The sequence below is a fragment of the Watersipora subatra genome, chromosome 6 (genome assembly GCF_963576615.1).
Source record: "Watersipora subatra chromosome 6, tzWatSuba1.1, whole genome shotgun sequence".
Lineage (NCBI taxonomy): Eukaryota > Metazoa > Bryozoa > Gymnolaemata > Cheilostomatida > Watersiporidae > Watersipora > Watersipora subatra.
Genome location: NC_088713.1, coordinates 4186654 through 4209969, shown reverse-complemented (window position 1 = coordinate 4209969; position 23316 = coordinate 4186654). Strand labels below are relative to the sequence as shown.

General features: G+C 29.9%; 2 protein-coding genes across 3 annotated transcripts in view; one reads left to right on the top strand and one right to left on the bottom strand.

Moving 5' to 3' along the window:
- The window catches only part of LOC137398598 (uncharacterized), a 253513-nt gene that overhangs the window by 192402 nt on the left and 37795 nt on the right, over nt 1-23316 (top strand). The window lies entirely within an intron of this gene.
- On the bottom strand, nt 15277-21668 carry LOC137398869 (uncharacterized). Its single transcript, XM_068085043.1, has 4 exons — nt 21367-21668; nt 19793-19877; nt 18454-18609; nt 15277-15548 (listed from the first exon to the last, which is right to left on the bottom strand). The coding sequence occupies exons 1-4, from the start codon at nt 21631-21633 to the stop codon at nt 15454-15456; spliced, it is 603 nt and encodes a 200-aa protein (XP_067941144.1). The 5' UTR covers nt 21634-21668; the 3' UTR covers nt 15277-15453.

The window sequence follows — 23316 nt, the reverse complement described above, 5'->3', positions numbered from 1 at the left end:
AGGATTATTCACTTACTACATTTAAATACATTAGGATTATTCACCTACTACATTTATATACATTAGGATTATTCACCTACTACATTTATATACATTAAGATTATTTGCCTACTACACTTATATACATTAGGATTATTCACCTACTACATTTATATACATTAGGATTATTTACCTACTACATTTATATACATTAGGATTATTCACCTACTACATTTATATACATTAGGATTATTCACCAACTACATTTATATACATTAGGATTATTCACCTACTACATTTATATACATTAGGATTATTCACCTACTACATTTATATACACTAGGATTATTCACCAACTACATTTATATACATTAGGATTATTCACCTACTACATTTATATACATTAGGATTATTCACCTACTACATTTATACACATTAGGATTATTCACCTACTACATTTATATACATTAGGATTATTCACCTACTACATTTATATACATTAGGATTATTCACCTGCTACATTAATATACATTAGGATTATTCACCTACTACATTTATATACATTAGGATTATTCACCTACTACATTTATATACATTAGGATTATTCACCTACTACATTTATATACATTAGGATTATTCACCTACTACATTTATATACATTAAGATTATTTGCCTACTACACTTATATACATTAGGATTATTCACCTACTACATTTATATACATTAGGATTATTCACCTACTACATTTATATACATTAGGATTATTCACCTACTACATTTATATACATTAGGATTATTCACCAACTACATTTATATACATTAGGATTATTCACCTACTACATTTATATACATTAGGATTATTCACCTACTACATTTATATACACTAGGATTATTCACCAACTACATTTATATACATTAGGATTATTCACCAACTACATTTATATACATTAGGATTAATCACCTACTACATTTATATACATTAGGATTATTCACCAACTACATTTTTTACATTAGGATTATTAACTTACTACATTTATATACATTAGGATTATTCACCTACTACATTTATATACATTAGGATTATTCACCTACTACATTTATATACATTAGGATTATTCACTTACTACATTTATATACATTAGGATTATTCACCTACTACATTTATATACATTAGGACTATTCACCTACTACATTTATATACATTAGGATTATTCACTTACTACATTTATATACATTAGGATTATTCACTTACTACATTTATATACATTAGGATTATTCACCTACTACATTTATATACATTAGGATTATTCACTTACTACATTTATATACATTAGGATTATTCACCAACTACATTTATATACATTAGGATTATTCACCTACTACATTTATATACATTAGGATTATTCACCTACTACATTTATATACACTAGGATTATTCACCAACTACATTTATATACATTAGGATTATTCACCTACTACATTTATATACATTAGGATTATTCACCTACTACATTTATATACATTAGGATTATTCACCTACTACATTTATATACATTAGGATTATTCACCAACTACATTTATATACATTAGGATTATTCACCTACTACATTTATATACATTAGGATTATTCACCTACTACATTTATATACACTAGGATTATTCACCAACTACATTTATATACATTAGGATTATTCACCTACTACATTTATATACATTAGGATTATTCACCTACTACATTTATATACATTAGGATTATTCACCTACTACATTTATATACATTAGGATTATTCACCTACTACATTTATATACATTAGGATTATTTGCCTACTACACTTATATACATTAGGATTATTCACCTACTACATTTATATACATTAGGATTATTCACCTACTACATTTATATACATTAGGATTATTCACCTACTACATTTATATACATTAGGATTATTCACCAACTACATTTATATACATTAGGATTAATCACCTACTACATTTATTTACATTAGGATTATTCACCAACTACATTTATATACATTAGGATTATTAACTTACTACATTTATATACATTAGGATTATTCACTTACTACATTTATATACATTAGGATTATTGACCTACTACATTTATATACATTAGGATTATTCACTTACTACATTTATATACATTAGGATTATTCACCTACTACATTTATATACATTAGGACTATTCACCTACTACATTTATATACATTAGGATTATTCACTTACTACATTTATATACATTAGGATTATTCACTTACTACATTTATATACATTAGGATTATTCACCTACTACATTTATATACATTAGGATTATTCACCAACTACATTTATATACATTAGGATTATTCACCAACTACATTTATATACATTAGGATTATTCACCTACTACATTTATATACATTAGGATTATTCACTTACTACATTTATATACATTAGGAATATTCACCTACTACATTTACATACATTAGGATTATTCACCTACTACATTTATATACATTAGGATTATTCACTTACTACATTTATATACATTAGGATTATTCACTTACTACATTTATATACATTAGGATTATTCACCTAGTACATTTATATACATTAGGATTATTCACCAACTACATTTATATACATTAGGATTATTCACCAACTACATTTATATACATTAGGATTATTCACCTACTACATTTATATACATTAGGATTATTCACCAACTACATTTATATACATTAGGATTATTCACCTACTACATTTATATACATTAGGATTATTCACTTACTACATTTATATACATTAGGATTATTCACCAACTACATTTATATACATTAGGATTATTCACCAACTACATTTATATACATTAGGATTATTCACCTACTACATTTACATACATTAGGATTATTCACCAACTACATTTATATACATTAGGATTATTCACCTACTACATTTATATACATTAGGATTATTCACTTACTACATTTATATACATTAGGATTATTCACCTACTACATTTATATACATTAGGATTATTCACCAACTACATTTATATACATTAGGATTATTCACCAACTACATTTATATACATTAGGATTATTAACTTACTACATTTATATACATTAGGATTATTCACCTACTACATTTATATACACTAGGATTATTCACTTACTACATTTATATACATTAGGATTATTCACCTACTACATTTATATACATTAGGATTATTCACCTACTACATTTATATACATTAGGATTATTCACTTACTACATTTATATACATTAGGATTATTCACCAACTACATTTATATACATTAGGATTATTCACCTACTACATTTATATACATTAGGATTATTCACCTACTACATTTATATACACTAAGATTATTCACCAACTACATTTATATACATTAGGATTATTCACCTACTACATTTATATACATTAGGATTATTCACCTACTACATTTATATACATTAGGATTATTCACCTACTACATTTATATACATTAGGATTATTCACCTACTACATTTATATACATTAGGATTATTTGCCTACTACACTTATATACATTAGGATTATTCACCTACTACATTTATATACATTAGGATTATTCACCTACTACATTTATATACATTAGGATTATTCACCTACTACATTTATATACATTAGGATTATTCACCAACTACATTTATATACATTAGGATTAATCACCTACTACATTTATTTACATTAGGATTATTCACCAACTACATTTATATACATTAGGATTATTAACTTACTACATTTATATACATTAGGATTATTCACCTACTACATTTATATACATTAGGATTATTGACCTACTACATTTATATACATTAGGATTATTCACTTACTACATTTATATACATTAGGATTATTCACCTACTACATTTATATACATTAGGACTATTCACCTACTACATTTATATACATTAGGATTATTCACTTACTACATTTATATACATTAGGATTATTCACTTACTACATTTATATACATTAGGATTATTCACCTACTACATTTATATACATTAGGATTATTCACCAACTACATTTATATACATTAGGATTATTCACCAACTACATTTATATACATTAGGATTATTCACCTACTACATTTATATACATTAGGATTATTCACCAACTACATTTATATACATTAGGATTATTCACCTACTACATTTATATACATTAGGATTATTCACTTACTACATTTATATACATTAGGATTATTCACCTACTACATTTATATACATTAGGATTATTCACCAACTACATTTATATACATTAGGATTATTCACCAACTACATTTATATACATTAGGATTATTAACTTACTACATTTATATACATTAGGATTATTCACCTACTACATTTATATACATTAGGATTATTCACCTACTACATTTATATACATTAGGATTATTCACTTACTACATTTAAATACATTAGGATTATTCACCTACTACATTTATATACATTAGGATTATTCACCTACTACATTTATATACATTAAGATTATTTGCCTACTACACTTATATACATTAGGATTATTCACCTACTACATTTATATACATTAGGATTATTTACCTACTACATTTATATACATTAGGATTATTCACCTACTACATTTATATACATTAGGATTATTCACCAACTACATTTATATACATTAGGATTATTCACCTACTACATTTATATACATTAGGATTATTCACCTACTACATTTATATACACTAGGATTATTCACCAACTACATTTATATACATTAGGATTATTCACCTACTACATTTATATACATTAGGATTATTCACCTACTACATTTATACACATTAGGATTATTCACCTACTACATTTATATACATTAGGATTATTCACCTACTACATTTATATACATTAGGATTATTCACCTACTACATTAATATACATTAGGATTATTCACCTACTACATTTATATACATTAGGATTATTCACCTACTACATTTATATACATTAGGATTATTCACCTACTACATTTATATACATTAGGATTATTCACCTACTACATTTATATACATTAAGATTATTTGCCTACTACACTTATATACATTAGGATTATTCACCTACTACATTTATATACATTAGGATTATTCACCTACTACATTTATATACATTAGGATTATTCACCTACTACATTTATATACATTAGGATTATTCACCAACTACATTTATATACATTAGGATTATTCACCTACTACATTTATATACATTAGGATTATTCACCTACTACATTTATATACACTAGGATTATTCACCAACTACATTTATATACATTAGGATTATTCACCAACTACATTTATATACATTAGGATTAATCACCTACTACATTTATATACATTAGGATTATTCACCAACTACATTTTTTACATTAGGATTATTAACTTACTACATTTATATACATTAGGATTATTCACCTACTACATTTATATACATTAGGATTATTCACCTACTACATTTATATACATTAGGATTATTCACTTACTACATTTATATACATTAGGATTATTCACCTACTACATTTATATACATTAGGACTATTCACCTACTACATTTATATACATTAGGATTATTCACTTACTACATTTATATACATTAGGATTATTCACTTACTACATTTATATACATTAGGATTATTCACCTACTACATTTATATACATTAGGATTATTCACTTACTACATTTATATACATTAGGATTATTCACCAACTACATTTATATACATTAGGATTATTCACCTACTACATTTATATACATTAGGATTATTCACCTACTACATTTATATACACTAGGATTATTCACCAACTACATTTATATACATTAGGATTATTCACCTACTACATTTATATACATTAGGATTATTCACCTACTACATTTATATACATTAGGATTATTCACCTACTACATTTATATACATTAGGATTATTCACCAACTACATTTATATACATTAGGATTATTCACCTACTACATTTATATACATTAGGATTATTCACCTACTACATTTATATACACTAGGATTATTCACCAACTACATTTATATACATTAGGATTATTCACCTACTACATTTATATACATTAGGATTATTCACCTACTACATTTATATACATTAGGATTATTCACCTACTACATTTATATACATTAGGATTATTCACCTACTACATTTATATACATTAGGATTATTTGCCTACTACACTTATATACATTAGGATTATTCACCTACTACATTTATATACATTAGGATTATTCACCTACTACATTTATATACATTAGGATTATTCACCTACTACATTTATATACATTAGGATTATTCACCAACTACATTTATATACATTAGGATTAATCACCTACTACATTTATTTACATTAGGATTATTCACCAACTACATTTATATACATTAGGATTATTAACTTACTACATTTATATACATTAGGATTATTCACCTACTACATTTATATACATTAGGATTATTGACCTACTACATTTATATACATTAGGATTATTCACTTACTACATTTATATACATTAGGATTATTCACCTACTACATTTATATACATTAGGACTATTCACCTACTACATTTATATACATTAGGATTATTCACTTACTACATTTATATACATTAGGATTATTCACTTACTACATTTATATACATTAGGATTATTCACCTACTACATTTATATACATTAGGATTATTCACCAACTACATTTATATACATTAGGATTATTCACCAACTACATTTATATACATTAGGATTATTCACCTACTACATTTATATACATTAGGATTATTCACCAACTACATTTATATACATTAGGATTATTCACCTACTACATTTATATACATTAGGATTATTCACTTACTACATTTATATACATTAGGATTATTCACCTACTACATTTATATACATTAGGATTATTCACCAACTACATTTATATACATTAGGATTATTCACCAACTACATTTATATACATTAGGATTATTAACTTACTACATTTATATACATTAGGATTATTCACCTACTACATTTATATACATTAGGATTATTCACCTACTACATTTATATACATTAGGATTATTCACTTACTACATTTAAATACATTAGGATTATTCACCTACTACATTTATATACATTAGGATTATTCACCTACTACATTTATATACATTAAGATTATTTGCCTACTACACTTATATACATTAGGATTATTCACCTACTACATTTATATACATTAGGATTATTTACCTACTACATTTATATACATTAGGATTATTCACCTACTACATTTATATACATTAGGATTATTCACCAACTACATTTATATACATTAGGATTATTCACCTACTACATTTATATACATTAGGATTATTCACCTACTACATTTATATACACTAGGATTATTCACCAACTACATTTATATACATTAGGATTATTCACCTACTACATTTATATACATTAGGATTATTCACCTACTACATTTATACACATTAGGATTATTCACCTACTACATTTATATACATTAGGATTATTCACCTACTACATTTATATACATTAGGATTATTCACCAACTACATTTATATACATTAGGATTATTCACTTACTACATTTATACACATTAGGATTATTCACCTACTACATATATATACATTAGGATTATTCACCTATTACATTTATACACATTAGGATTATTCACCAACTACATTTATATACATTAGGATTATTCACCTACTACACTTATATACATTAGGATTATTTGCCTACTACATTTATATACATTAAGATTATTCACCTACTACATTTATATACATTAGGATTATTCACCTGCTACATTTATATACATTAGGATTATTCACCTACTACATTTATATTCATTAGGATAATTCACCTACTTTATTTATATACATTAGGATTATTTGCCTACTACATTTATATACATTAGGATTATTTGCCTACTACATTTATATACATTAAGATTATTCACCTACTACATTTATATACATTAGGATTATTCACCTGCTACATTTATATACATTAGGATTATTCACCTACTACATTTATATACATTAGGATTATTTGCCTACTACATTTATATACATTAGGATTATTCACCTACTACATTTATATACATTAGGATTATTTGCCTACTACATTTATATACATTAGGATTATTCACCTACTGCATTTATATACATTAGGATTATTCACCTTCTACATTTATATACATTAGGATTATTCACCAACTACATTTATATACATTAGGATTATTCACTTACTACATTTATATACATTAGGATTATTCACCTACTACATTTATATACATTAGGATTATTCACCTACTACATTTATATACATTAGGATTATTCACCTACTACATTTATATACATTAAGATTATTTGCCTACTACACTTATATACATTAGGATTATTCACCTACTACATTTATATACATTAGGATTATTCACCTACTACATTTATATACATTAGGATTATTCACCTACTACATTTATATACATTAGGATTATTCACCAACTACATTTATATACATTAGGATTATTCACCTACTACATTTATATACATTAGGATTATTCACCTACTACATTTATATACACTAGGATTATTCACCTACTACATTTATATACATTAGGATTATTCACCTACTACATTTATATACATTAGGATTATTCACCTACTACATTTATATACATTAGGATTATTCATCTACTACATTTATATACATTAGGATTATTCACCTACTACATTTATATACATTAGGATTATTCACCAACTACATTTATATACATTAGGATTATTCACTTACTACATTTATACACATTAGGATTATTCACCTACTACATTTATATACATTAGGATTATTCACCTACTACATTTATACACATTAGGATTATTCACCAACTACATTTATATACATCAGGATTATTCACCTACTACACTTATATACATTAGGAGTATGCACTTACTACATTTATATACATTAGGATTATTTGCCTACTACATTTATATACATTAAGATTATTCACCTACTACATTTATATACATTAGGATTATTCACCTGCTACATTTATATACATTAGGATTATTCACCTACTACATTTTTATACATTAGGATTATTTGCCTACTACATTTATATACATTAGGATTATTCACCTACTGCATTTATATACATTAGGATTATTCACCTACTACATTTATATACATTAGGATTATTCACCAACTACATTTATATACATTAGGATTATTCACCTACTACATTTATATACATTAGGATTATTCACCAACTACATTTATATACATTAGGATTATTTGCCTACTACATTTATATACATTAGGATTATTCACCTACTACATTTATATACATTAGGATTATTTGCCTACTACATTTATATACATTAGGATTATTTGCCTACTACATTTATATACATTAGGATTATTCACCTACTACATTTATATACATTAGGATTATTCACCTACTACATTTATATACATTAGGATTATTCACCTACTACATTTATATACATTAGGATTATTCACCTGCTACATTTATATACATTAGGATTATTCACCTTCTACATTTATATACATTAGGATTATTCACCTACTACATTTATATACATTAGGATTATTCACCTACTACATTTATATACATTAGGATTATTTGCCTACTACATTTATATACATTAGGATTATTCACCTACTACATTTATATACATTAGGATTATTCACCTGCTACATTTATATACATTAGGAATATTCACCTACTACAATTATATACATTAGGATTATTCACCTACTACAATTATATACATTAGGATTATTCACCTACTACATTTATATACATTAGGATTATTCACCAACTACATTTATATACATTACGATTATTCGCCTACTACATTTATATACATTAGGATTATGTACTAAAAAGATTGCAAATTAGTGCTGGTGCTAAGCGCTTGTTTACCAGTTATATTATATTTGCATGAGTAGAAAGGTATAAAGACAGAATAGCAACTGATGAATGACTACCAAATCTACTATCTGTGCACTAAGAGTAGAGCACTTTAGTACCTTGATTCTCTGCTCTACATATATATATATATATATATATATATATATATATATATATATATATATATATATATATATATACATATATATATATATATCTATATAAGATAGGAATATAATATATACATGATATAGGAATATATTATATATATGAAATAGGAATATATTATATATATAAGATAGGAATATATTATATATATGAGATAGGAATATATTATATATATGAGATAGGAATATATTATATATATGAGATAAAAATATTTTATATACTTAAAATAGAAATATATTATATATATAATATATATATATCTTATCTATATCTCATGTATGCTTATCTCACATACAAAAAACTTACATATAAACGGAACCTATAAAATTATAAATTATAATGTGCCGTTTTTATCAATTAAAGCAAAAGGTAGCAAAAAGGGAGTGGTCTTTTGCAACTTCAATATCATATTTTTTGCTATATTATACTTTATTAAATTTTGTTGCATTATACTACATTATTTTGTATTTAAATATAGTTCATTTTACTATAATATATTATGCTATACTATACTTTATTATATGACATTCTATTTGAGAATATTATATGGTTCTTTTTTTGTTGATCTGTTATTTAATAGGTCTCCATTTAAAATACTCATCACGATTTTTACAATTAACAAATGTCTTACAAAAATATTATAGAATTATATATATATACTATATATTATGATATATAGAAATAATATAGAATATTATATATTATTATATAAATTTTCCTTGTGACACTTTCCTATGAAAAAAGTGTGCTAGAATTTTTATGGTAGATATGCATATATTAAACCAAAGTGAAGATTATGTTGATAACAGGGTTTTACTATGAGAATTTAAGTTTCATAATAAATTAAACAAGATAGTAGGCTTTGTCATTTTTACATAGGGTAGAAGAAACTCAAAATCTTGCAAGAAATGATTATTCACACGTAAAGTCGTAGCTTAAAGTATTAACGCCCCTGCCTTTGTTGCCTTGTCCATTTCGCAAAAATTGGACTGACTTTGAATAATATACTTTACTCACCGCATAATCTATTTAAGCCATGCATATTGAAAATCATTAAAAAGCTGATGATCAAATCTTCTTAATGAAATTAAAACTTTTAACAATACAACCAGTTTTATTGAGGAATTGGTCTCACGGATTGACTTCAATATTCGCTCCAAAAGACTACGGTTTTGAATGCCCCGCTGGCTGCTAGGACAGTCTTTGCTTTAGATGAATTTTTTTAACAGATAAAAGAGTTTTTGAGGAATCATTTGTTATGTACAGTCAAACATGGATAACTCGAACTTCACGGGACCGAGCAAAAGTGTTCGAATTATCAGAGCGTTCAAGTTATCAGAGCACTGTCACAAGTCCATGTATTTACTTATTTATTAATAGATACATGTACATATGCAAACTATAATATAAATCAAAAGCACAAATGGCTTGTTTCAAATTAAATGCTTCTAATGTAAAGTTTAAAACGTTTTTATCAAAAAGTATAGAGATTTTTCTATCACTTGAGATTGGTTTGTTGTTTGAGGTGATGTTATTGCCAGGACGTTTTTTTTAGATTGACATTGGCAAAACTTGATCGTTGTTGAAATGCTCAAAAGAAAAGACATCTTTTTCTTTTGAGCGTTTCACCCACGATCAATTTTGCCGACTTTTCTTGAAGTTTATGCAACTTCAAGAAAAATTTACCAAAGAAAAATCTCTTACTTTACCTGGGATTCGTTAAGAGCAACACTCCGAGGCAGTTCAATTAAAAGTTTTACGAGGTTTAACGGTACATTGTATATCACTCACGCTTTTTGAATGGATACTTATTGAATGTACACACGTATTCTGTGTTTAGGTCAAACGATGAATAGTTTTTTTAGCTAAGACAACGTATACGTTTAATAAAAACAATTTTAAGACGTTTTAAACATTCAACATTCCGACGTTGATTCAACACGGAATCAACGTCGGAAAACTATTCGTCACGGGCTAGCCGGGTCACGCACTCAAGGATTTTCGCCACGCACATACAAAACAACATGCTGTTTTTGTTTTGTATGTGCGTGGCGAATATCCTTGCGCGCGTGACCCGGCAAGCCCGTGCTATTAATCGTATAGCAGTATAAATCAAATTTGACCAAACCTTTAGAAAAGTTGTTGACAAAATTATTTTGCCGATGGTGGTAATAACAACGCTTATGAATTACGAAAATATGAGGTTTACCTCTATGGCTTTGAATAAGTGATTTTCTAAAGCGATAACAGCCGTTTCGGTAGCCGTTGGGCAAAAAAACAGTTCGAACTAACAGTGTTGAGTTCGAGTTATCTATAGCAATTTATCATTACGTGGGAACGGACCAAAGAAACTGTTCGAATTAACCATGTTTTCGAGCTATCCGTGGCCGAGTTATCCATGTTTGACTGTATATTGTTTGGGCTGAGTAAAAAAGTGGTGGTAAGAGAGTGCTTGTATTTACAAGCATATAAATTTTATGGTGTGAGACCAGTTTGACAGAGGATGTAATATTTACACTACCATAGTCTAAAATTGTTTGGAGTAACAGATAAGCAGCAATGTGTTTTATTGCTAGTCATCCTATTGGTCAAATAGAAGTGATATCCTTTGTTTTTTCATGACGTCATTTTATCATTGTCGGCAATCTTTAAAGACAACTTTATCGTTGAAAACACAAAGCTTCTGCAATGAACTTTTGAAAACGATGCTTTTGTTACGATTTTTTTATTATAGTATCGAAGCAACACCAAAAAGTACTATTAAATAAAAGAAAAACGCTTGTTTTCTACAAATATGGTGGCTTTTTCATGAACGAGCGCATGTGCAAATGACTTTAGGACGTCAAAAAAACTATGGTTTACCTGAGCTATTGCATTGAACATAAGCACCTAGCAACCAACTATTTAATTCAAACAAATTAGCAGCATTCAAGAAGTATTGCTTTTAATATTTGCATTTCAAAAAGTATAGATGCAGAGTTCTATCCCAAAAAACTAAAAGTCATTTATTAAATCACATTGTTTTTAATTGTACAAACTTATATGAAATATAGGCAACAACATCAGCCAATTGTGTACGGCATAGCATTCAATGTTATCACAGATGGATATCAATGTAGTATGGAATTACTAGCATTGTACTGTAATACAGTGTGTGCCAAGTCTTGAAGAAGGTGGGCAATTCTGTTGGCAATATGTCAACTGACCTCATTAGCCAGTATCCAGTGCAGTGCCAGAACTGATAAAATACAAGTCCTGCAGCAACTACCATATAAGAAAATACAGATCAAGCTATCTGCTATGACCAATCACCCTCGCCGCAGCGGTGCACATTGCATAGGTCATCGTGGATGCTCGGCAAACTGTCGGAGAGATATGACAGCTGCAGTATTTTCTGAGATAACCTGATTGCCTCGACAATGCCATTGGTTATTCCGCACATGTTCACTGACAAGTTGCTTAGAGGACCAGGCCCGTATTCCCTAGGGCAGCTGACCCGTTCCAACTTTTTAGGAGTTTTCCACAGTAAAGTACAGTCAAACTCGGATAACTCGCTCTCAGATAACCCGCCCTCGGATAAAATGTAACATTTCATCTCGAACACGAGGTTAACACGAACGAATTTGTTTGATCATTTCCCCCGCAATGATAAATTGCTTCAGCTAACTCGACCTCAGCATCATTTACTCCAACAGTTATTTGCCCAACGGCTACGGAGATGGTTTTTATCGCTGTAGAAGATCACTTTATTCCAGGCCATAGAGACAAACATCAACTTTTAGTAGTTCTTAGGTGTAGTCATTATCATAAGCAGCAAAATATTCTTGTTAACGACTTTTGTAAAGGTTTGCAAAGGTCCAGTTTTACCAAACATCCGCTTGGCCATGTCTTATTGAAATTGTGGAAACCTCCGTATAAACTTAAAATAAAATTAGCAAAATTGATCTTCGTTGAAACGCTAAAACTTTTAACTAAAACTTTTAACTGCGGTCAAGTTTAGCCTATTTTAATCTAAAAACATCCTTTCAGTCACATCACCTAAAACAAACAAATCCCAAATAATAAAAAATATCTATACTTTCCGATAAAAAAGTTTAAAACTTTACATGAGGTTGAGGCCCTACATGAAAGAAACCTGTTTGGGGGGCTTACACCGCCCTCTCCAAACCCCCTGATGTTCATAACTGTTCACAGGTCATCGTGGATGCTCGGAGTACCATCGAGAAAATGTGACAGCTTCAATTATTCCTGACATAACCTCATTGCGTGGCAAATGCCATTGGTTATTGTGCACATACTCAATGACAAATTGCCGAGAGAGGACAACACCGAGATATGGCGATATAATGTAAACCAGCCTTTATGAAGCTTTTAATCATATCAACAAATAGTAACGTTGTTTATAATAGCAGATAAGGTTTCTTTGTGTTGCTTAGCTACTCTGTTATGTTGGTCACCTTTATGTTGCACATTAGCATCGTCGCTTTGTAAGTTAGCGTCTGATTAGCAATATTTTAGTTTGCTTAAAACTGTTTGCTTGTATTTTCAAAAAGGCAATGAATATATGCGGGAATTTAGTTTTTAATCATTTCATTTTTAAAGATCTTTGTGTATGTCTCTACCCAGAAAATGCAAAAAATTTACTACATTATAATGTTTTGATAAACCTATATAAAACATGTAATGGTGTTCAAAGAAAATTTCATTGGTCATGTTTTGTCTACCAATAGGAAACCATTGCTACACATATAAGATAACCATTGACACTTTCCCACTCTGTGACACGTTTATTGTAGGTTTTCACTGTGATGAATCCATATTAGTAGTTATCAGTGCCAAGTCATTAACTAATCTCAACTCAAGAAAGCCTCCTTATGCTATGTGTGTGTGTTATGAGCATAATTTTATTTAATTTGTTTGCTGTTTAGACTTTTAATGTAATTATGTGAGCTGTCATGAGCCATTATTTTTTATTTCTTTTCAAAGTTTTAACATTGACTTTTTGTTTTGTATAAACATTGAATGCAGTGTTAATTTAGGCTACATAAGTTAAGTGCATACCCTTAGATCTCAAAGTAGACACGACTGCCTAACTAAATGCAAGTGTAGCAGCAATGAATGCACAAAATTTATTGGGACAGATTTTCTACTATAAAGTACTAAGTACAACAGATGCTAGCAAAGGTTTGAAAGAGAGTCCTGAAAGGCAAATAAAAACAGAAAGTTCCAATTAACTAATATCAAGTAGACATCCATAGAAACACTCTAGTATGGTGTGGGGTCTTTCTGTTTCTAGTCATCCTTGCAGTAACTGGGAAGCTTGAACACAGTGTCATCTTTGATGCCCATGGTGAAGTTACCATAAGCCATCGTGATTTGTTGGGGAACTGGAATCATAAAAGTGCAGTACAGGATTTTCCTTTCTTTAGATCTGAGACTAAACCTTGATTCCATAAAAGTTCAACTCAGAACTGTTTTTAACGCTTAATTTTTAACCTTTTAATTTTAATTGTTTTATACAAACATAGTTTTGCAAAACCTTCATGAATTGATATGTTAAAATTCAAGATTAATTTGTAAAAATTGGACCTGATTAATGCAACAGAGCCTAATCAAAGTTACATTTATTTATAAAAACTTCAGTGTTTGTTTGTTGGCTTTTTGTTTTCATCCCTAAAACCAGTTGAATGATTAAAAACTAGAAATAAAAATTTTGCTTCACAGATGATTCGATCTCAGAACCTTCCTATTTCAATGCCAAAAACTAATCCATTAAGGTATGCAGTACTTAATGGATTTGCTAGGCAGAAAGTTATTATCTAGATTAAAATTTGCATAATGATGTTGTGTTATGCACAATGCCACTGAAGCTTGCTCTTCCAGCTCTTATTAAAAAGTTTAACCATACGGATTCTAGCTTACTCAACTTAGCCAATGGCATCAACATTACCTGATGACGTTTATAACCTGTTATTGATCACCCATACAACGCCGAATATGCATATAGTTTATCTATAAAATTGATGAATTTGAGAAAAGAAAATTGGCATTGGTCTAGATGCATAATTAAAAGATACCGGTCTAAACATAAGAAAAACATTACTTTAGCATTATTAGGTTTGAGGATTGTGAGAACAAGTAAAAATAATATAAATTTTTAAAGCACAGGAAAGGTTAATAAGCTCCAAACTTAAACTGGAACAAAAATGGTTTCAAACTATAAATTGAAGCATATTTTGGATATTTTAAAATGAAAAGACCCACAGCCAAGTTACAGTTAGCCTACCCTAGGACACTTATATTTTGCTAGTATTTAGTTTCGTGAGTAGCACACAGAGTAAAATTTTGCTGCAACTTAATTTCGCAGCTCTGATGAGTGCGAAAATATAGTGATGTGAAAATAAATACAGTGGAACAAACAAATTAGATTCCTCAGGTCCGGTCCTCTAGTAAAAAAAGTTTTTATATTTGAGACTAGTTTGTATTTGTAACCCGCAGGTATAAATGTATGGCAGAAATCGATAATTCAACGTGATCGCTTGCTGCCATTTGTTTCTTGGACTATCAATGACGTCTCGGTCCTTTCCGTCGTGACCGATATGGTACCAATATTAGATCTCAAGTATTTATAGCAAGCGATGGCCATGGCACGTTTTGAGTTCACAATATTTCAAATTTAAAAAAATCAAATACAGTACATGTCTCATAAAAAAAGAAAATAGATAACAACCAACATCACAACCAGAACTGTATAACATGGTTGGACCTGGTGAGGGTTGTTATCGTTTTTGGTTGGCAGTAAAATTCATCACTACAATAAGTATTATTTAATTGTATGACTTCACCTACCAGACTTTCATCCTCATCAGTTACAAATTCGGTGACTAAACTGATATCATCATCTTCTTCGTTTGTCTTGGCTTTTCCAAAAAAACTTGTTATCTTAATTTGCTTTGCCGTGCTGCTCATTCGGTGTATTAACGAATTTACTAGAAATTTCCCAATGAGCTCAATCACACACAAAATTATCTGCATTTCTAATATCACGATTTTGTTGTGGATATCAATGAACTACAGGGCCGTATTCCCTTGGACAGCTGGCCGGCTAAGACGCCCCAACTTTTTAGGAATTTCATAGTCCAACGGCTATAGAAAGGTTTTTATCGCTGTAGAATATCACTTTATTCGAAGCCATAGATACAAACATCAACTTTTAGTAGTTCTTAGGCGTCATTATTATCTTCATCAGCGGCAAAATATTCTTGTTAACGACTTTTATAAAGGTTTGCAAAATATCAAGTTTTAGCAAACATCTGCTTGCCCATAGCCTACTTAATGAACTTGAAATAAAATCGGCAAAAATGATCTTTGTTAAAACGCTTAAAAGAAAAAGATGTCTTCTTTCTGAGCTTTTTAACTGCATACAAGTTTTGCCTGTTTTAATTTTAAAACGTTTTGTCAGTCACATCAGCTAAAACAAAGCAAATCTCAAAAAATAGAAAAATGTTGATACTTGCCAATAAAATTTTTTAAAACTTCACGTGAGAGGCCCGGCTGAGGCCCTACATAAGAGAAACCTGTTGGGAGCTTACAGCACCCCCCCTCCTTCTCCACACCCCAGATGTTCATAACTAGTCGTCTAACATTAGCCCCCCAACTTGCAACCAGTGAATACAAGCCTGTGTAGAACATAGCTATTTAATTTCGAATTTTCGCTAGTTCGTTATGATAGTTTAGTTTCGCGCATGAATTTTTCGCGTGATGATGACTCCGCGAAAACGCGAAAGTTAGATGCCGCGAATACTTAAGTGTCCTAGGGTATGTAGAAAAATATTACAAAGTACAACAAATAAAGAGAGTGTTTTAAGATATGCGGCTAAATAAACAAAATTTATATAGCTGGTATTTAAATAAAGTCCTAAAATTTTATACAGTTTGTGGTCATAGTTTGATGGGTCCGCAACATTGGTAGCCCCTCTGGTTTGAGGAAAGTAAAATAGGAATTTATTTTATCTACAGGCAGTTTCTTTAGGGAATAAAGTTACAATTAATCAAAATAACTCCTTTTATCTTAAAAGTTAAAAATACTAAAACAATCTGTATTGGAATAGTTTTAAGCAAAATTAAACAAAAAAAACGTAGTTACATTATTTTGATCATGTTACTCGTGTTTGCTTGATCAAAGATAAAAAAAAATGCAATACTGCATTAATCTTTTTATGGTGTTGAAATATCATAATAAGGTACAAGATTGACAAACAAAGAACCTACATGTACATCAGCTATACTTACTGCCTTTGTAGATCTGGTCAACCACAGCAGAAGCTAGTATCATGCCTTCTCTGAACAAAGTAATGGTTGTTGTGCGATTAGCCTCAGGTTGTTCATAACGGTAGGTGTCAGTCATCTGTCGGCCCGACCTCCATGAGGTTTCATATTTCAGGCCAGCTAGAATTATAATAAGGAGATTTAAACTTCACCACTTTATATTCAGTATTCAAGCCAATAGAATTTAGTTAAAATGAAAATCTTAACTAACCGCTTAGAGAAATGAGGTTTGAAATATGAAGGGCAACTACTTAAGACTGGGACACACAGTATTGCAACATGTTGGAATTGTCTTCTCACTGATTATTACTCTGTGCACCATAGACTGACGACATCACTGAGGCAACGCAGTCATGTCAGAAAAGTATTGCTGTTGTAAAATGTTGCTGATATTTTCCAATGCATCCACAATAGCCTGTGCAATATGTACCATTTTTTTGATGATGATAGGCTGTTGCAAACCGCGTGATTTATATTTTTTGCATTATCTTTGCTCCTGTACTAGCCTTTCGTCGCTTTAGCAGCCATATTGGATAATGAGAGTGATATGCCAAAAACTATTTTCTGATGTAAACGCAGATAGGGTTGTGATAGTGTGGGCAATATTATCACAAATGGATATCAATGTAGTGTGGGATTACTGGCGATGTGTTGCGACACAGTGTGTGCCAAGACTTGAAGAAGGTGAGCAATTCTGTTGGCAATATGCCAACGGACCTAATTAGCCCGTAACCAATAGGGTTAAACAAGGTGTTATAGGGTGTAGCAGGCTTCGCATTTTTTGCTGCTGAAACACGCTCAGTGCTTTACACATATTATATTACATTTAAACCAACAAAGCAAATTTAGCAAAAGTAATTAAAAAGTTTTAAAAGTTGAAATTTTTTAAAATGCTTTATTTCAAAAGATTTGTAGTGCTAGCTTTATTAGTATTTCCTATTAAATCTTGTTTTGCTTCAAATTTTTTAAATTTATAAACTTAACCAAAATTTTAATAATTTCGCGGTAGAAGTTGTCCTATCAAAAGAAATTCCTTTTTGCACATAGCTTTTCATTCTTTGTAAAGATGTTTGAGACAGCATCTGTTAGCATTCTAATTAAACTGCAAGCAGAAACTTTCTGTATCGTGTTTCTCAGGCTATGCTCTCAAATTTAGTTGTGCTAGTAATGTGTTTTGTTATAACAGATGAAACCGCCAAACTTATTTCATAAAATTGGCAAATTTGATGAAAATTTTCTTCTGAAGAAAGTACTATTTTATTATATCGTCTTATTTTATGTTAATAATTTTATTATAACGTACGACTGTCTGTGCAGAATCTGTCCATGGGTGGCACTTTCTCTGCGGTACACTTCTTGTTCGCAGGGTCTACCAAATAGCTCATCTCCTACAAAATCAACCTTTCTTTTTCAGTAGGAAGAAAAATTCTTTTAGTAGAAGGATATCTAACAAAACTCTTTAAATCACTCTGTTGAAAACTCAGCAATAAACAACTGCTAATCTACAATACTTTCTAGATGTTTAGAGTTGTCACCCCATTGCAGTTGGAAAAAAACTTTTTTCTAGTTAAGTATCAAGGCTTTTATCAAACTTTATTATAATCACCAGTACCCTGACAGTCTAGTGAGATGTGAGAGATTGTCAGATGTGTTGATAAAGCACTGGGAATAAGTATCAGTACAATTGATCTGCAATATGAAAGTTGGTTGGTTAGGTATTAGAGTGTCAGGCTACCATGTTGAATTATGCAGGTTCGAATCTCACTAAAATCATATTTTATCCAAACCTTCAACTGTGGCTTCAAGCATATTGACAGACACGGGTCCTATCATACTGTAGGGAATAAAACTTTGGCAAACACTATAATTATTTAATCAAAAAATATAATTTGAAATAGTTGAAATGGCTTGAAAAATAAAAATTTTCAGCCGTCAATCACCCTCTATTTGATTGGTAAAATTCAATAGCTAAAGCTTTGTAATCTTTACTGTAAGCCATGAAGCCATAAAGCCATGCCAATAGCATTAGGAAAAGAATTTGGAACATAAAAGTCAAACCGAAATAATTTCATTCTTAGACAAATGCCCTACCGACTCCTATAGTTGCCAATCATGATGATCTATCATGGTGCACGGAACTGCCTTCGAACTAGTAATGATAATTTTATGGAAAGCACTTTATAAAAGCAGCAAAAAGATTAGCTTGGTAAAACTTCTTAGATATTGTTTCCTATGCAGACCAATCAACTCGAACATGCTGAGGTCTTGCATTTTACTATAAAATAGATGCCAGCAACATAGCTTGCTGCTCATAAATTTTCAAAACAACTATTTGACAAAAAATTAATTTTCAAGTAAACTAGTTTTTTGTAGAAATTTTTCAAATTAGAATTTAAACGCAGTAATGAAAATTACATAAATACAGATGACTTACTTTTGTCGTTTATTAGAAGTACATGCGACAGCTGGTACATATTTAGTAATTGTTTCCCCTGAACTTGCAGACTGACACTATATTTTGTTGTGAGATAACATTTTTTCAAACATGAGATAAAATATAACTTTTGAACAAATAATAAACTTTTAAAATGACAGTTTCTGAAAAATGTTTGAAGTAGTTTTTTTTCTTTTCGACAAGGTAGAACAAAATTTTCATTAGCAATGAGTTGAGCTTTTACATACATGTAAGTTCATGTCAAAAAGATTTAACCATCCTTGGTGATAGAAGAAGAGATGTAAAGCTTATGTCAATATTATAATTATTAATAATGTTTCTTTTTATTTGTGCTACTACTTTAGCTCTAAAAATACCTAATAATCAACATATACCTTGTTTTAATATTCAATTTTACAAAAGATCTAGTATGGTTGACCTACATTAACCCTGATTGACGTGTAGTTGGCGACAAATTTTCCACTTCTTTCCAAGACTGTCTCAACAGTAGCCTCTTTTCTATTCTTATAGTCAGCTGAGTACGTCCCGACAAGGATGTATGTGCCAGGAACTCCCATAGCAACTTGGGCAATCCTGCCTGCTATTATGTACTCAGACTGTTCAGGAACGCATTTCTTCATAGGCGCTGTCGGTACAGCGTGTACTACTGCCAGAACGGCTACAAATACGAGTAGATATTTTGCAGACATTTTAATGTAAGATCAGGTGAGCTAAATGACTTCTGTGCTCCCAGTTAGAGTTGTGAAGCTGAGCTGGTAAGGAACTTGTATATATACTGTAGAGCTGCCGGTTTGTTTGAAGTAATAGATAAGATATGTAGTGTCAGCTGACTATGATGACTGTTAGTCACATGTTCGCGTTGGTTGCATAGTGATTAATATAATATCCAGGCACTTGTTTACTTAGACTGGGCTCTTAAGATTGGTTGTAAATTAGGATGTATGTATAGAGTTTAAGGATACAAAGCACCAATCAAAAGAATTAAGATAGTCTTATTTTTCTCTTCAATCGATTTAAAGCCTTTTTTAAACCTATTCATTCTTTTACAGATCCTGTTTACCTAAACACTCAGGGCTAAAAACTAAACTCAACTTTTGAAATTTCATTACTGAATAAACTTGTATTACTATTTCATACTTTGAGAATCAAAAAATAGTGTATACCACTTGATTATATATTGTAAAGTCCATCAAAGAGATCTCTGATATATGAGTAAAACAATTTAAATAGATAGATTTTTGACTGCCATAGTTTTAATGGTATTTGTTTAATAAATAATATGATTTGCTATGAAAATGTTTTTACAAGACAAAATCAGTCAGACCTAAGTTCACAGTAATAAGTAGGTAAAAACTATGTAAACAATATAAACATAATACAATACACAGACATTGATGTATTGATACTATTTTAGTTCAAAGAAAAGACTCAATAGTACACTGGCATCTTTCTCTCTTTTTCTCTCTTTCTCTCTCCCTTTATATTTCTTTTCATTTTTCTACCTCTCCTTCTTTTTCACTGTCTCTCACTGTCTCTCACTGTCTCTCACTGTCTCTCACTGTCTCTCACTGTCTCTCACTGTCTCTCACTGTCTCTAACTGTCACTCACTGTCTCTCACTGTCTCTCACTGTCTCTCACTGTCTCTCACTGTCTCTCACTGTCTCTCACTGTCTCTCACTGTCTCTCACTGTCTCTTACTGTCTTTCACTGTCTCTCACTGTCTCTCACTGTTTCTCTCTCTCTTTCTCTATTTCTCTCTTTCTCTCTCTCTCTCTCTCTCTCTCTCTCTTTCTTTATTTCTCTCTTTCTCTCTTTCTTTATTTCTCTCTCTCTTTCTTTCTATACTTCTCTTTTTCTTCTTATTTCTCTCCCTTCTCTCTCCTTCTTCCTCTCCCAATTTTTCTCCATCTTTCTCTTTCTTTCTACTCCTCTCTCTCCTTCTCTCTCTCCCTCTTTCTCTCTTTTTCTCCAATTCTCTTTTTTCTCTTTGTTTCCCTATTTTTTCCTCTCTCTCTTTCTCTCCCTCCCTCTTTATCTTCCCTTTCTCTCCCTCTTTCTCTCCCTCTTTCTCCACTCTCTCTCTCCCTCTCTCTTTCCTTTTCTTTCCATTTCACTTTCTTTCTCTCTCTCACCCTTTCTCTACCTCTCTCTCACTTTTTCATTTTCTCTATCTCTCCCTCACTCTTTCTCTCTCTCTCACTCTAGCAGTTGGTTATTTCAACGATGATGCTCTTATAGTCTAGGTTTTTTTACTGACTTTCATGCAGCTCTGTTTATCTTTAGTCAATTCCATAAAACTGTTAACAAAAGGTGTTAAGGAGCACTAGCTTTTGCATTACTAGAGAATGAGTCCTAGACAGCAGGTCCAGAT